General features: G+C 44.6%; 1 protein-coding gene across 1 annotated transcript in view; it reads left to right on the top strand.

Moving 5' to 3' along the window:
* LOC126175127 (chitooligosaccharidolytic beta-N-acetylglucosaminidase-like) overlaps nt 1–17,329 on the top strand; it is a 336,523-nt gene that overhangs the window by 294,666 nt on the left and 24,528 nt on the right. Inside the window, exon 7 of the mRNA XM_049921680.1 lies at nt 9,409–9,632. Within this exon, the coding sequence (XP_049777637.1) occupies nt 9,409–9,632 (224 nt within the window). The remainder of the gene's footprint in view (nt 1–9,408; nt 9,633–17,329) is intronic.

The following is a 17,329-nucleotide window of genomic DNA, read 5'->3' as shown; positions in this document are numbered from 1 at the left end:
GTCGTTATTTCCTTAGCAGCTCCATACTTTGGATGAAATCTCTTTAATTCCAGTGATAAAAGCTTCACCCAGTTTCTTTTTTTTTTCTTTTTTTGTGCTATAAAAGTCCCCTGACCAGACACGCTGAGCTACCATGCCACCTACCACTGGCCTACAGAGGGGCTCTTTCCCTTATTGACTTTCAACTGTATTTCTGTTTCGGTCGTTGTGGATGTTGTGACTTGGCAAGACAGCCAAGCCACTATGACCGGTAGCCGAAAGGCACGCGTTTAAGCTCACGCAGGCTGGCGTGAGGTCTGGAACAGGACAATGTAATTAATATAGCCAATAAGGTACGTTGCTGCTGGAATATTTAACTTTAATTCATAATTGGTGAACATCGGTCTGACGGTACATGCATCACAAGATAAATAGCAAATGATAATGACGCCTTGCTAGGTCGTAGCAAATGACGTAGCTGAAGGCTATGCTAACTATCGTCTCGGCAAATGAGAGCGTAATTTGTCAGTGAACCATCTGTAGCAAAGTCGGCTGTACAACTGGGGCGAGTGCTAGGAAGACGCTCTAGACCTGCCGTGTGGCGGCGCTCGGTCTGCAATCACTGACAGTGGCGACACGCGGGTCCGACGTATACTAACGGACCGCGGCCGATTTAAAGGCTACCACCTAGCAAGTGTGGTGTCTGGCGGTGACACCACAGTGGAGAGTTTCGGTGAAAGTCGCTAGTAGCCAGATGGAGAAGATATTACGAACTGTCAGCAATGCGCAGTTCCCAAACCAGTTTTCGTATTTCGGAATGCTTATGAAAGCAGTTATATACCTAGAGAGCTTTAATTATTATCGCTGGAGCTGTAAGAACCCTGCTGCGCGGGTCAAAGCAAGCCTGGCTACTCCTATTTGTGCTGCTCCTGTAAGCATACCAGTGCACAAAATTAACCTGGGACCGCCAGTAAACGCTTCCGACTGATTATACGGTGCAATACGTGGCGTGTTTTGTCTCGCGCACCACACCTTGCGAAGCCAGCGCAGTTACTGACAGTTGCCGCGACTGAGAAGCACTCGAGACCACGGATGCCTGAAGACTGACGAAAGAAAATCCATCTGCAGCGAAAGTGACATGCAGTTGTAACCTCCCAACAGTTTATTTCCATAACCTCCCAATAAAAATGTGATTAACCTCTCAATAAATTGTGACTCACATACATAACCTTTCAATAATTAACTGACTGTGAATCTAAAGTGGTAAATCTGGACGTCAGCAATGCTGCCTCATGACCCTGAAAAGTCATTCTGAATAAACTGGAGATTCTTATCTCAATTATGTCGCCGGACAGCGCGTATATATCTGCCCCTATAAGAAATTTTTCTGGCACAGCCCAGTGCAATGCTGGAAACTAGATTTTGTTATGTATAAAAAAAACTTATTTTTCTTTACGGTAATTGGCATGACTATGGATAGGAGAAATTAGTAAAGACTTTAAATTCAGATGAATGACTGTCAAAAGTTATCTTTATAAGAAAGATTATTATTCAAAAATATTTACATGTGACTTTGATATAACAATAGTACAAAATGAGTTGTTGCAAATTACATATGAGCACGGCAATAAATAATAATAGTTTTTGTTTTTACCGTATACTACGTCGCTCAGGCACCGCCATCGTCCTCCACGACCGGCCTTGGTAATTCCATACAGGACACAAGTACTCTCTGTGAGCTATACAACTAGACAACTGCTCTCTAAGAGCGACCTGACCCAACCGCCAGACTGCGAGCTGCTACTATTACTACTGCTGCCGACACTGCTCTTGGGTCTGCGATACTATTGTGGCTTACATATCGCAGGCAGCGCGTGAGCAATCCATCGAAGTTACATCTGCTCGAGTGCGCTAGCAATAAATTCCTTAGTCATGGACCTTTTACACAGTCTTCTGGGATAGGCAAGGAGTGATTTTATGTAGACTGCAGCAGCACGCAAAAATTTGTTCCAATACCGGGAATCGAACCCGGGTCTCCTTGTTACAAATTTTCGTTCGCCGCTTCAGTTTACGTACATAAAATCATATCTGTATGAGGCCAGTAAAGACTTTGAAATTGTGTCATTTCATCTGTGTAAGTATCTGCATCTGGATTCAGGCTGTATACCGCATTTACGTTCAATGCACAGGTTCAAAGTGTTCAAATGTGTGTGAATTCTTAAGGGACCAAACTGCTGAGGTCATCGGTCCCTAAGCCTACACACTACTTAACCCAACTAACTTACTCTAAGGACAACACACACACCCATGCTCGAGGGAGGACTCGAACCTCCGACAGGGGGAAGCCGCCCGGACCGTGACAACACGTCCTAAACCGAGCGGCTACCACGCGCGGCCTCAATGCACAGGTGCTATTCCAAAATACGGAGAGCCTCGGCAGTTCTGTTAGTGTATAAGGGGAAATTTAAAGTAGACTGAGCCGGCAGTGAGGATTTGAATCAAGGAGGGAGGCGTGCAGGGTAATATGTGCAGGTATGTAAACCGCTGTGCCAAGATAGCTTAGGGGGCTATATCTAAAAATAAAAAAAAAGCCGGCACGGTAGCTCAGCCTGTTCGGCCAGAGGGTTAGCTGCCCTCTGTAATAAAAAAAAAACGGAGTTAATTGGTCAACGATGAACATAAACGGGTGTCTCGCGACGTCCGCACCGAGCAAATACAACGAACGAAAACGAACAAAATGAGATAAAAAAAAGGTGGCTAACGCACCTGCCTACTGAGCAGGAAACCCGGGTTCGATTCCTGGCCTTGGTACAAATTTTTGCGTAAAATCATATCTGTATGAGACCAGTAAATTGTCTGAAATTGTATCATTTCATTTGTATAAGGTGTGGTTGTTTCGGGTGGCCTGGAGCCCACAGTAATCTTGACATTGAGGTATGTATAAAACAGAGATGTGTCGTTGAATTCTTCACTGCTGGGCAACTTGTACCAACTGAAATCCGTTGATGCCTGCACAACTCGTATGGAAACGACACAGCAGACGTGAATAATGTACGTGAGGTAGCGGGTACTGCTTTTCAAGAGTAATGAACAGGATGTGCGAGTCCAGTGAAGACACTGTTGAGCTAGCATCCTTCGTAATGAACAGTGCCTCGAGCCACACATCCGTGATGGTCGTGTCTTACGACGATGTAATTGAGTGTACAGCTGAACGTCGGTTGTAATGCCTCAGACAAGAACTTACTCTACCACGTTTATCGCAGAATTTGTGGGAGACGACTCCAGTGGACGTCTACATGAAACGAAAACGATCACCAAATGGAAATTTCTAAGGACCTGCTCGGCCAATACGATGCCGAAGGTCCCAGTTTTCTGAACACGGTCATCACTGGAGATGCTACGAGCCATTACGAACGAAATCCGAAAGACAGTCTGTGGAGCGGTGACAAGCAAAGTCTCCAACAAAGAAGCCATCTGCAGGCAAAATGATTGCACCACCTTCTGAGACAGGCGTACTGCTGCTCTTTCGAACGTCTTGGAACCTGATGTAACTGCTGATTCAGAACGAAGATGACGCTAACTATTTTGAAAGCCAAAATGTCCAGAATCAAGACAGAGAAGAAGACAAACGTTCGGTTGCAGCACGATAATGCCAGGTCCCACAACAGTTGTCAAATCTGGCTGGACTGTCCTACTACATCCATCTTATTACGGTCATTATTTATCAGCTTATTCAGACTACCATCTCTTTGGGCCTTTGAAAGATGAACGACATGGCAAACACTTCCCGAGCTCAGATGCGGTGGTCAAAGCTGTGAGACGGTGGGCAGCCTCAGCTGGTTCAGGTCTTTGTGGGCACTATTCCCTCCTAAATTTTGATATATTAATTTGTCAGTTTCAGAAAAAAAAATTGTAGGTCAATTGTGGAGAATACGCAAAGGACTGACGTGGCTTACGATCCGCCATTGGCGAGATTTATATTCACGCTAAATTTCACAAAGCAGCACTTCCACGCGACATGCCGGCAACCTACTAAACCACGCTGCAATGCAGAAATGCCTGAACGAAATACTATTATAAAAGGAAATTAAATCTGCTGGATCCGTACCTCAATGACAACTCTTGTGCATCGTTGGCAAAAGTCCGTAACGACTGGTGCTGTCTCTGTCGAAAAATGGCGGTACGGAGCTGAAATCTTACTTCGTTCTACTTCGTTATTGGGCTTCATGCCTCCGCTGTAGTTTCAATGGAAATGAATGGGTGGCTTTAGCTTCAGAATTACTCTCACATAATCATAGCAGCTGGATCAATCTAAACCACTGACCAGCACAATCGCTGCGCTTGAGCCCTCCTACACGGCCCCTAAGTTGTCCATGCTATCCGCCTAGCAGCTTCGCACCTCAGTGGTGAAAGCGGAGCTATGAAGGATTGTCCTCCGCACGAAAAGCCGGAATACAGTGGCAGCATTAAGGAACTAGCAATGGTGGCAGAGTTGATTTTTGACCAAAGAAAAATTGGTAAAGTTGATTGGGCGTGAGTTTATCCCAGACTGCAGGCAACGCTTTTGATAGCTTTCAACTACGAAGTGCAAACGGTTGCAGGCGAAAACAATAGGTGTTAACAGAGCTCCGGGAACGCTGAGGCGTTGTTATAGAGACTCTTACAAAATCGCGTAACGTGATTGGTTGCAGTAGGCACGTGGAGCTGCTGTACTCAGCCCACTGCAGCTGTCAAGGACCTTCCTACAGCGACTCGACTACAGTGGATGTTCTTGAGAAATGTGATAGGATAAAGCGCCCTCTCCCCCCACTACTACTGAGACAATAGGAAAAGCGTCGTCCAAAAATTTCAAAATAATATTTATTTGCTGAAAAGATATACACATACAAATACATCTAACAATATTTAGAAGGAAGTATACAGAGGCTTTTTCTTTCCACCTTGTCTTTTCTCCCAGTAAGCACCAAGTACTATTGTTCTCAATAAATTCTCCATTTGTGTGGCCATATTGTACGTAGTTGCTTTATAATTCTCGAGGGTATTTTCGTTCTGTCGTTGCAACTACAAAAAATGCGTTTTTTTTTCACCAGACACGTTTCGCTTTATTACGGTAAAGCATCATCAGTGGTCTGCAACTAAGTTATTTACTTTTTGATTTGGTAAGATCGAAAAATAGTTCGTTAATAATATGCCATAAGTAACGACCAGCATATTGTTAACGAGCTGTTTTTTGATCTTAAAGCAAATCAAAATGTAAATAACTTAATTACAGGCCACTCATGATGCTTTACCTCAACAAAGCGAAAGGCATCCGGTGAAAAAACTCGCATTTTTTGTAGTTGCAACGACAGAACGAAAGTACCGTCAACTATTGTTTTCCTTCACCAGAACTGACTTTTTCACTGTAGGCCTATATTCATCTCCATTATGGGAAAACACATGTAGGAAAAAAACCAAGTGTTCATGTAGCTATTTCAATGCGTTTGAAAACAAAGCTGCCAATACAACGAACATTAAGAAGACACACCGAGCGAGGTGGCGCAGTGGTTACACACTAGACTCGCATTCGGGAGGACGACGGTTCAGTCCCGCGTCCAGCCATCCTGATTTAGGTTTTCCGTGATTTCCCTAAATCGCTCCAGGCAAATGCCGGGATGGTTCCTTTGAAAGGGCACGGCCGACTTCCTTCCACATCGTTCCCTAATCCAATGAGACCGATGACTTCGCTGTCTGGTCTCCTTCCCCAAACAAGCCAAGCCATTAAGGAGACAAAAAAGCACAAAAATCACGCGTCTAGCATGAGACAACCTCAGATGTTAGCAGAGGATCCTACAGTCCCCTTAAACCAGGTCAGAAGCAACCTACTATATGATACTCTTCTCTGGCAGAAGTGCTCTTGCTGCTTGTGAAATGTAGCGCAGATAGTTTTTAATCACAGAGTAATGAATTCGACAACGTTTGCTCTACTACAGGTCGCGCTACTTGCTATTGCTCTCTGCAACGAAAGTAAATATTACCGAGTGACGGGTCGCTAGGCTACACACATACCGTACCTTAAGCTCCCTCTTCACCGGAGTGAATGGAGCGAACACAATACTGAGCATTCGCGGACGACTCGCCAGTTTCCACTAACATGGACTTGTATCGGCGAACCAGCGTTGACACTGGAGGCAACGGAAAACAACTCGACATAACGCTACGTTATTGTATTTTGGCTCTAACAATAATCGATGAGCACACAGGACACAGCACTATTAAGCCACTATGCCAAAATCTGATACTCAGAGAAGATTATTCTGTATGCGGAGCGCACTGTTTTTGACGAAATAAGAAAAACCCCGTAGGAAAGGAAGATATTTTGTTCCTCAGTTTGTAGGAGAACATGAAATACGTGGAGGCAGTGCACTAAACACCGAACTGTAGCTTCATCTCTCCTCGGCATTAGTCCAGTATTTTACACAAATCTTCGTTAACGATGTCGTTGGCTTCTCATTACTGTCGAAGAGGAAGTTTGAAAGCAGAATGGTAATCACCGACGACTGACACAAAGAAAGGCCAGAATTTACATTCTGGTTATTAGCAGCTGGAAGCATTACGTTAGCATAAGTTACACATGTTGTTGAGGCGATGTATATATATTTTTTGAAAGCCAAGATCTCTTGATTCCAATTACTTGTTTGGACAAAATCGTGCTGTCATCTTCAGATTGGCATTACGCATTGCGTGTATGTTCACATACATGTGTCATCGAAAAAAATGTAAATGACAAACCATGTGGAGTTTTTTAATGTATTTACACTTTGTTCTCAAAATATCGACGACACATGTATGTGAAGATATACGCAAAGTGTAACGTCAATCTGAAGATGACAGCACGATTCTGCCGAAAAAAAATGTTCAAATGTGTGTGTAATCTTATGGGACTTAACTGCTAAGGTCATCAGTCCCTAAGCTTACACACTACTTAACCTAAATTATCCTAAGGACAAACACACACACTCATGACCGATGGAGAACTCGAACCTCCGCGGGGACCAGCCGCACAGTCCATGACTGCAGCGCCCTAGACCGCTCTGCTAATCCCGCGCGGCATTTTGTCGAAACTAGTAGTTGAAATAAAGATCTGAAAATCAAGCTATCTTGGCTTTCGCACTTTAGCAGCTTCTATTTGTCAGACAGCTTCTGATTGTTACAGTCACATATGCAAAGCACGTCTAGGATCTTATTAAAGTGCGTATTAGGAAGTTAATATCAATAAAATATGATAAATGACATGTCAAATATACATACGCCAAATCGCACAGGTTACTTGATAAAATGTGCTGTCCAGTTTGTTAGAGGGTGGCTAGCTCAATCTCTGGTAAACCATATTTATTTGGGATGAAAAATATCAGACACGTGTTTACAGAGAATGCTCAGATCTCTCGTATATTATGAACTAGCTGAGTATCGGGCATTTCCCGGCCATGTGCTTATCCCAGTCTTGTGTTAGTGTACCTCCTGCTTCCCCTCTAGCTATGCACCGCCTCCTCTCCCCCGTCTATCTCCTCCCCCCCTTTACCCAACTTCCCCTCTCTACCCATCTCTCCATCCCCTTTTCTATCCATCTCCTCCTCCCCCACCTCCTTGTCCATCTCCTGGTTCCTCTCTCTGTCAGTCCATCTCCTCCTACCCCTTCTATCTCCACGTTATCACCCCTTTCCCAGTAGTATTGGTTCTCACCCCCAAAGAATTTCTTTCAGATACTAAATAGTATGTGTATCAATTTTGGTTGAAATCGATAGGTTTAGGAGGAGCCTTATCAGCCGTGGCTTCCCCCATGTATGCACATGTTACACATATTTCACATTTATTTGTCGTATTTCACAAATATTTGCACATATGATTCACCTGTGACCCTAGCGAACTGTATACTGCAGATTTGTTTTCACACAACTTAATTTGTATGACGTCATATCTCCTGAATGATGCGTCGTACAATGATATAAGTTTCTAGGTAGATTCCGCGTCGTATATAGACACTGTCTGCGAGTAGAATTAGTAGCAAAGAAGTAATTAATTTAACCGTCATGCATGATGCGATAGTTTTTCACGAATCTCGGTGTTTATGAGGTCATATCTCCTGAACTGTGTGTCGTACAATGTTGTAATTTGGTAGTTACTTTTCGTGGTACATGTGAGTACCGTCTGCAAAATGTGTCGCGAATGCAGTCAGTAGTAAAGAAGTAATAAATTAAAACGTCGTGCCTGGCGCGACAGTTTTACTGCATAAACAGCGAAAATGCAGTAAGTGATAAACTGTTTTTCCTTTCATCATTTTGTGGGGGTCATCAGCGAGAAAAAGTTCCAGAAAGAGACTGAAATTATGTGTAAAGTTTCTTGCAAGTAATTAAGTGTTGTGGATCTCCAACACTGGATGAATTTCTTTTTCACCCCCCGCCCCCACCCCTTTGATAGATAGGTGTTTCTTGTCCCGAAAGCGATTCTTTCCAGATAGTAAATGATATGGAAACCATGTTGGTTGAAAACAGTCCAGTGGGTTAGGAGGTGATATGGAACATACATACACATGTACATCCATTTTTACAATTATTATGGATTTCATCCAGCACAGTAGATACATATCTGCACTTGTTTACTTAAAAGGAAATTTATTTTGCTTTTCCTTTTTAATAAAAACTTACAAAGCTTGGCTTGTTTACTCCTTTCCCGCCTGATTCAAGCATCTAAGGAATTTTAAAAAAATGGCTCTGAGCACTATGGGACTTAACATCTATGGTCATCAGTCCCCAGGAATTAGAACTTAGAACTATTTAAACCTAACTAACCCAAGGACAGCACACAACACCCAGTCATCTAATGAATTTATCTACTTATTCGCATTCTCAGTAGGACCTTTGAGAGCATCGGCAATTTTCTACCAGCCGTATTTGTTGGTCCTTCGGAATTTTTGCTGTGCATCTCTTAGATACCAGAAGCTTGTATGTTAGCTAATATTTTTCCGTCAGTAACATTACATTCACTTCAAACCACTGCATCTCTCACGCAACTCACGTCTGCAACAACAAAAGTAGATAAGGTAGCAGACGTAAGGTTTCTGTAATGCTAGCACCGAAACAGTGAGGACGAGAACTTCCTTAGATGTTTCGTTAAAAGACCGACAAGCAGCGGAACACGGTCGAACACAAGGGAATACGCACCGAACACACTGGACTGCCGTTTGCTCATGCACGCCTAGCGTTTGCAGCGGACAGAGTTGTCGTTCGCTGTTATACGTTCGCTTCGTTGTTAAGGGTTCTTTCAAAAAGCTTAGGTGTAAAAGGGGCTTTACACGGTTCTGCCTTGACGTGTGTGTTTTTCCGTCGTTTCAGAGAACTTTGTTCTAGTAGGCAGCCCAGAAGCGTGACAACCTTCGTGACATGCCCGCAGGTGTCGTACTCGTGTTGGAATTCCAGCGCGGAGGTCCTGGAGTACATGAGCAAGCGGCGCTGGGACCGCTCGCAGGACGGCTTCCTGCGACTGTGGGCCGAGTTCCAGCAGGCGGCGCTGGAGGCGCTGGACGCGGCGCGGGGCTCCAGCGACGTGCCCGGCATCCTCTGGAGCTCGCACCTCACGCGGCCTGGAAACATCGAGCGCTTCCTCAACAGCTCCAGGTACCGTGCCGTTAACTGTCAGCGTGCTGGAAAATTCACACCAGCAGTTGGCATATCGCGTCGTGACGGCTCTGTTTGTCGGTGATATGGAGACCGACACAGTGCCTTCCAACTCGTTGCTCAGTTAATGCTTGATCCAGAGCGCCACACGGTGTAACTCAGTCAAAAAGAGCTGCTAAGAAATGACTGCACGGGTGTACTCCTAGTTTGCACACTGTTGATTCTTAAACCACTTTACGTTCATTCTAATAATTAGCTTTAGGTTCGCTACCTAAATAAGGTAAGATCTTTGAAAAATAACTATTATATTTCCAGATAATACTTCCTGACAAAAGTACAGCACCCAGAAGACATGGTCAGGTGTCAATATAACATCTTACACTATGTCATCAATAGTATCCGGACACCTGGATGAAAATGAGTTACAAGTTCGTAGCGTCCTCCATCGGTAATGCTGGAATTCATTATGGTGTTGGCCCACCCTTAGCCTTGATGACAGCTTCCACTCTCGCAGTTATATGTTAAGTCATGTGCTGGAAGCTTTCTTGGGGAATGGCAGCCCATTCTTCACGGAGTGCTGCACTGAGGAGAGGTATCGATGTCTGTCGGTGGGGCCTGGCACGAAGTCGGCGTTCCAAAACATCTCAAAGGTGTTCTGCAGGATTCGGGTCAGGACTCTGTGTAGGCCAGTCCGTTACAGGGATTTTAATGTCGTGTAACCACTCCAACATAGGGCGTGCGTTATGAACAGGTGCTTGATCGTGTTGAAACATGCAACTGTCATCCCCGAATTGCTCTTCAACAGTGGGAAACAAGAAGGTACTTAAAACCTCAATGTAGGCCTGTGATAGTGCCACGCAAAACAACAAGGGGTGCAAGCCCCCTCCATAAAAAACAGGACCACACTATAACACCAACGCCTCCGAATTTTAGTGTTGGCACTACACACGCTGACAGATGACGTTCACCGGGCATTCGCAGCACCCACACCCTTCCATCGGATCGTCTCATTGTATACCGTGATTCGTCACTCCAGACAACGTTTCTACACCGTTCAATCGACCAATGTTTATGCTCCTTACACCAAGCGAGGCGTCGTTTGGCATTTACCGGCGTGGTGTGTGGCTTATGAGAAGCCGCTCGACCATGAAATCCAAGTTTTCTCACCTCCCGCCAAACTATCATAGTACTTGCCGTGGATCCTGATGCAGTTTGGAATTCCTGTTTGATGGTCTGGATAGATGTCTGCCTATTACACATTACGACCCTCTTAAACTGTTGGCGGTCTCTGCCAGTCAACAGACGAGGTCGGCCTGTACGATTTTGTGCTGTACGTGTCCCTTAACGTTTCCACTTCACTATCACATCGGGAACAGGTGGTGGGTAGTGTTTAACGCCCCGTCGACAACGGGGTCATTAGAGACGGAGCGCAAGCTCGGGTTAGGGAAGGATTGGGAAGGAAATCGGCCGTGCCCTTTCAAAGGAACCATCCCACATCAGGAACAGTAGACCTAAGGATGTTTAGGAGTGTGGAGATCTCGAGTACAAACGTGTGACACAAGTGACACCCAATCACCTAACCACGTTCGAAGTCTGCGAGTTTCGCGGCGCGCCCCGTTCTGCCCTCTCACGATATCTAAGGACTACTGCGGTCGCTGATATGGAGTACCTGGCAGTAGGTGGCAGCATAATGCACCTAATACGAAAAACGTATATTTTTGGGGGTGTCCGCATACTTTTGGCCACATAGTGTACACGTACACACCATCGAAGGGTTATAAATGATTATGGAGTTAAAATTCTGTGTGACAGGTAGAATGGCCGTCAGACTGCATTAGCTTTGTTCGGCATCAGTGTTGTCGCGGGTCTGCTTCGGGTATATAATGGGCGTGAATAGCGTCAGATGCTGAGTAATGGCTGTGAGGGACACGGAGATGCCACGGACTCGTGCGAGACAGGGGTATCAGTACCTGACAGAGTTTGAGAGACGTCTCACTGTGGGACTCCGTTTGGCCGCCTGGTCGCATCGTGCAGTATCCAGATTTGTGGAGCATTCAGATGTGGCAGTGAACCGATGTTTGAGGGCATGGGAACTTGAGCCCTCGCATATTCGTCGTCAGGGTTACGGTCGACCGCGCCCGACTACCACGTGGGAGAATCACCGTATTGTGTGCACTGAGCACGACATAACCCCTTCACATCCGCACGCCCATAATTCTACAGTAGATTAACGTCACCGGCCGGCGTGGCCGTGCGGTTCTAGGTGCTGTACTCTGGAACCGCGCGACCGCTACGGTCGCAGGTTCGAATCCTGCCTCGGGCATGGATGTGTGTGATGTCCTTAGGTTAGTTAGGTTTAAGTAGTTCTAAGTTCTAGGGGACTGATGACCTCAGCAGTTAAGTCCTATAGTGCTCAGAGCCATTTGAATGCAGATGAACGTCGGCGTTATAGGTCTACAGAGTGAACCCCCAACTCCACGAACAAAATTTCGGAAGTCGTTCGTGGACATTTCCTGAGTATGAGACCTGAGTTTCTGCCGGCGTTTACAGCTATCAGATAACTTACGAAAATACAGCCGGATGACGACGTGGACAACCGCTGATATTACGACAGGAGCACACCCTGCCATTTCAAAGGCAAAGCTGCAGCAGGTGAGCGCTGTGCAAGGGAATTTAAAACCTCGTTTTGCAGAGGAACTCCGGAAGGATAACACAAACGTACACTGTAAACAAAGGCGCCGTCACACAAACCAAAGACGGTCGACGTCAGGAGTTGTAGATAGTTAAATCAATTGGTGTGGTAACATTAACTCTGCCCCTCCTTTTTTTTTTTTTTTTTTTTTTTTTTTTTTTTTTTTTTTTTTACAGGAGAGAGAGAGAGAGAGAGAGAGAGAGAGCGCTGAATTCAATGCAGAGTTTAAAGAAAAAGCACCAAGTCTATTTACCACATTGCTCGTTAATTTAATTTCAACTACTTCCTTCGTAACGCTATACGAGTAGCTGGAACTGCGTGCCAGAATTTCCGCGTTGTTATATTCTAAAGGATGACCGGTGCCAAGAAAATGTTCTGCAACGACGGATTTGCTCGGCTCTTGTAAGTGTGTGTGCCGCTTACGATTAGTACAGCGATCCTCCACAGTCCTGATAGTCTGACCGATACACGACGTGCCACACCTGCAAGAAATACGGTAGACACCGGCCTCATGCAAACCGAGATCATCCTTTACGGTACCTAAAAGGACCCTGATCTTGGATCACTCTTAACATGAGCATGGTTGTAGAAAGCATCGCTCGTGCGAAACTCAGCTTCCACTCTTCTCACATGATGTACTGAGAACTATGGATGAAGGGCAAGAGGCAGATTACATATTTCTAGATTTCCGGAAAGCATTTGACAGGGTGCCGCATTTCAGGCTGTTAACGAAGGTACGAGCATATGGAATAAGTTGACAGATATCTGAGTGGCTCGAAGACTTCTTAAGTAATAGAATTCAGTATATTCTCCTCGACGGCGAGTGTTCAAGGGTATCGTCAGCAGTGCCCAAGGGAAGTGTGATAGGACCGCTGCTGTTCTGTATATACGTAAATGATTTGGCGGACAGGGTGGGCAGGAATCTGCAGTTGTTTGCTGATGATAAAATGGCTCTGAGCACTATGGGACTTCACATCTGAGGTCAACAGTCCCCTAGACTTAGAACTACCTAAACCTAACTAACCTAAGGACGTTACACACATCTATGCCCGAGGCAGGATTCGAACCTGCGGCCGCAGCAGCCGCGTGGTTCCGAACTGGAGCGCGTAGAACGGCTCGGCCACAGTGGCCGGCGCTACAGTCTGGAACCGCGCGACCGCTACGGTCGCAGGATCGAATACTGCCTCGGGCATGGATGTGTGTAACGTCCTTAGGTTAGTTAGGTTTAGGTAGTTCTAAGTATAGGGGACTCATGACCTTAGAAGTTAAGTCCCATAGTGCTCAGAGCCATTTGAACCATTTGAACACTGGCCGGCCGTACGGTAAGGTGTCGAAGTTGAGTGTAGGAAGACAAAACTTCCAGTTAGTGTGATGATGGCAGCTAGCCCTAAAAGTGGAAAAATGTAAGTTAATGAGGATGAGTATAAAGATCAAACTTGTAATGTTCGGTTCAATATTACTAGTGTCCTGCTTGAGACAGTGAAGTCGTTGAAATATCTGGGCGTAACGTTGCAGAGCGATATGAGGTGGAACAAGCATGTGAGAACTGTGGTGGGGAAGGCAAATGGTCTACTTCAATTAATTGGGAGAATTTTAGCAAAGTGTAGCTCATCTATAATGGAGAAGGCATACACAGCACTAGTGCATCCTATTCTTGAGTACTGCTCGAGTGTTTGGGATCCGTACCAGCTCGGATTGAAGAAAGACATCGAAGCAATTCACAGGCCGGCTGCTGGATTTGTTACCGGAAGGTTCGAAGAACATACATGTATTGTGGAGATCCTTCGAGAACTGAAATGGGAATTCCTGGAGGGAACGCTATTGAGAAAATTTCAAAGGACCGCCATTTGAGGCCGACTGCCGAGCGATTCTGCGGCCACCAACATACATTGCGCGTACGGACCACGAAGATAACATTGGAGAGATTAGGCCTCGTATGGAGGCATGCGGACACCCGTTTTCTTCCTCACTCTATTTTCGAGTGAAATAGGAAATTAAGTGACCAGTTGTGGTACACGGTGCCCTCCACCACAAATCTTGTTCGAAATGCTCCATGGGTAAGGCAAAAAGGCCGTAGACTTTGATCCCATCCGGTACGCAGCTCGTCGATAGCGCAACGCACACCTGATCTCTTTCTCACTGCAACCACTCTGATGAAAGGTGACCTCGAGATGGGCTAACTCAGCTGACTCTAAGAATCCGGGGCCCTGCAGAGGGGTCGAAACGTCGATAATTTTAGAAGAAATATGACGCGGCCTAATAACCCAGAAGATTTTAACTTCAGTGACAACGGTCACGAAAGCCTGCAGACTTACATAATTTTCTGAGTATTTTGTTATAAGGGACGCGTGGGCTCCAGTGGTTCATCACAGATTAATATCATTTCTTTTCATTTTCTACCGCCATGAACTTTGTATCTGTAATTCGCTGAAAATACCTGCAAAATACCCCACACGAGACGATAGGCCTGTGTGTGTCCTGCTTGCAAAATTTGGAAATTTGTGGAAAGTTTCTATAGGACCAAACTGCTGAGGTCATCGGTCCCTATGCTTACACACCTACTTAATCTAACTTAAACTAACGTACGCTAAGGACAACATACACACCCATGCCCGAGGGAGGACTTGAACCTCCGACGGGGTGAGCCGCGCGAACCGTGACAAGGCGTCCTAGACCGCACGACTACCCCGCGTGGCTGTCCTGCTTGCAAACAAATTTGTCACGCTTACTCACGGTTCTCGCTGTTGATCAGAGTAGACCACACTTTCCTCTCTGCCCTCGAGGTCGCATTCAGCACAGCTTGGTTGTGTCACGAGTCTGTTGTTGCGGCACTGCTGGCTGTACGCTAAGACTGATACAAGGCAGTATGCGTAGGTTTACTGTTGAAGAGGTGGCCGATTTGCTCCTCTTGCGAGGGGCCGCTGAATGCAGCGGGAGACTGACATAACGACTCAGTTTATGAAGACATTGCTAACTTTGAGTGTTAGAGTTGTAAAATTACCATAGGGTACTGTAGACTATCATAAGTGAGCCTGCACTACGGTAGTAGCCTCGGTCAGTTAAGATCGTGGCCACATTACCCGTTCATTAGGTGTGCCGCATACGTGTCGCCCTGTACCTCATCTCGATCGTTCTGTTATGTATGTCATCAGTGTCTTGCTACGCGTAGGTACCCTTAGAAACCGGAAGCGACGAACCGTCCAGAAACTGAGTTAGGATATAGATAGGCCTGCGTAACCTACAGAACATTTTTGTTCTACACAGTTATCCTCCTGTCTGTTAGTTAAAAATAAACACACTACTTATAGCAAAAATGAAATTGCCAATATTTAACTCAGATTTTACTCAAAAATTGTTGATCAGCAAAGTAAACTACAGGGGCATTATACTAAAAATTAAAAAAAAAATAGATTTATCATATGGCGCTGTAAAACGCAATTCCCACAAAAAAATCAAACATCGTTTCAGTACTTGGTCAGACTTGTAGAAAACATGTTTTTGTTATTCTTAAACTGCTTTCGCATTTATTAATAATAGCAGGAAACTCTTGCCTTTGATAATGATGAACTTCCTACTGAGTACAAAATAATAACAATACTTGTATAGATTTTTTACAAATTTTCATGTAAATTGTACCTGCATATAAAAGTGCAGAAGTTACGCCATCAATTTCTTTTCTTACAGAATGCAGTTTGTATTCTTTAAGGATATACGCAGTAAACTAGCATTGAATGACGTGCAGCTCTAATTATCTGCTGAACAAACAACCAAACAAACAAAGAAACAAAGCAGAGAGATATCGTCAACTCCCAGTTTCTCTCTTCTACATTCGTTTTTTGTTTCTTTCCCTCTCAACGCTGCCAATATTATCGTTAATTCTACCATTTACTCCGTCATTTATGTACTGAACCTTAGTTTTGGAAGAGCACAGCCCCAGTGAGTTGTGATTTTTTGTCTTCTCTTTACTTTTTATGTATATTTGCTGGTTCAGCTATCTTGTTCTATAGTGTAAAGTGTAACTACAGGATGTATTACTCTTCTAGTGTTACCATACAAATTTCATACTAACAAGTTTACTTAATTATTTGAGTATGCTAAAATTTTAATGTTATGATAATCTGCGTAATACTACTGATAAAAGTAATGTATAAAAGGAAACTGCTATACGAGCAGTGGGAGCGAAACCCATACGGATAATCAGTCGAACAGTGAGACAGAGTCCACGTGTATGCAGCGTGCAAAACGTACGTCAAATACTGGCGCACACTTACTTTCCGAATAAGGAATGGGCTCAATATTTATGTGTTCACTGTGAAAATAAAGTGTTAAACTGTTTTGAGCCTCGCTCCAAACTGAACGGACAACACACATGGGTGTGATCACTGATTGGCGTCTGTTGCTTTGAACTGATTGCTGTGGCGTGAGTTGTAATAACTAACGTGTTCTAAGATCTTACATTTATGACTTAATCAGGTTTCATGCATTTTACAGCATTAAAAGTTGCTATAAAAACAGTTACGCAGTTTTGTATATTTTAAAGCTGTTCACCGGACTGTGAATTCACGGATGTAACGGGTGTGATAAAATGGACAAAGTAAATTCACGATCTGCTAGTCGAAGCGAATTTCGAATTTTTCAAAACTGTGTTCTTGACATTAATAAGTGCATCGTGCGTCTGAAATCTTATCGTCGTATACATTAAACTTCGGTCGATATAGGCTGATTCATCTGACACTGCTGAAGTGTTTTATGCAAACTGCAGCGCCGTCAAATAACATGCGCCAGATTTTTATATTCTCTCGTTCGCCACGCTCGAACTATGACTCCTATACATAAAATGAACAATACTTTTTTGTAGGAAATTTAATGTCGTTTTCGGGTTATTCAAGAGAAACGTACAAAAGTGATCTTCAAATGCACCACCACCCTCACACTAAGCCTCAACCGGTCACGATTTCTACTATGTTGTTCATAGCACTCCCTCCCAATGCGCTACAATAATTTA

Source organism: Schistocerca cancellata, chromosome 3 (genome assembly GCF_023864275.1).
Source record: "Schistocerca cancellata isolate TAMUIC-IGC-003103 chromosome 3, iqSchCanc2.1, whole genome shotgun sequence".
Taxonomy (NCBI): domain Eukaryota; kingdom Metazoa; phylum Arthropoda; class Insecta; order Orthoptera; family Acrididae; genus Schistocerca; species Schistocerca cancellata.
This window is presented reverse-complemented; position numbering and strand designations above follow the sequence as displayed.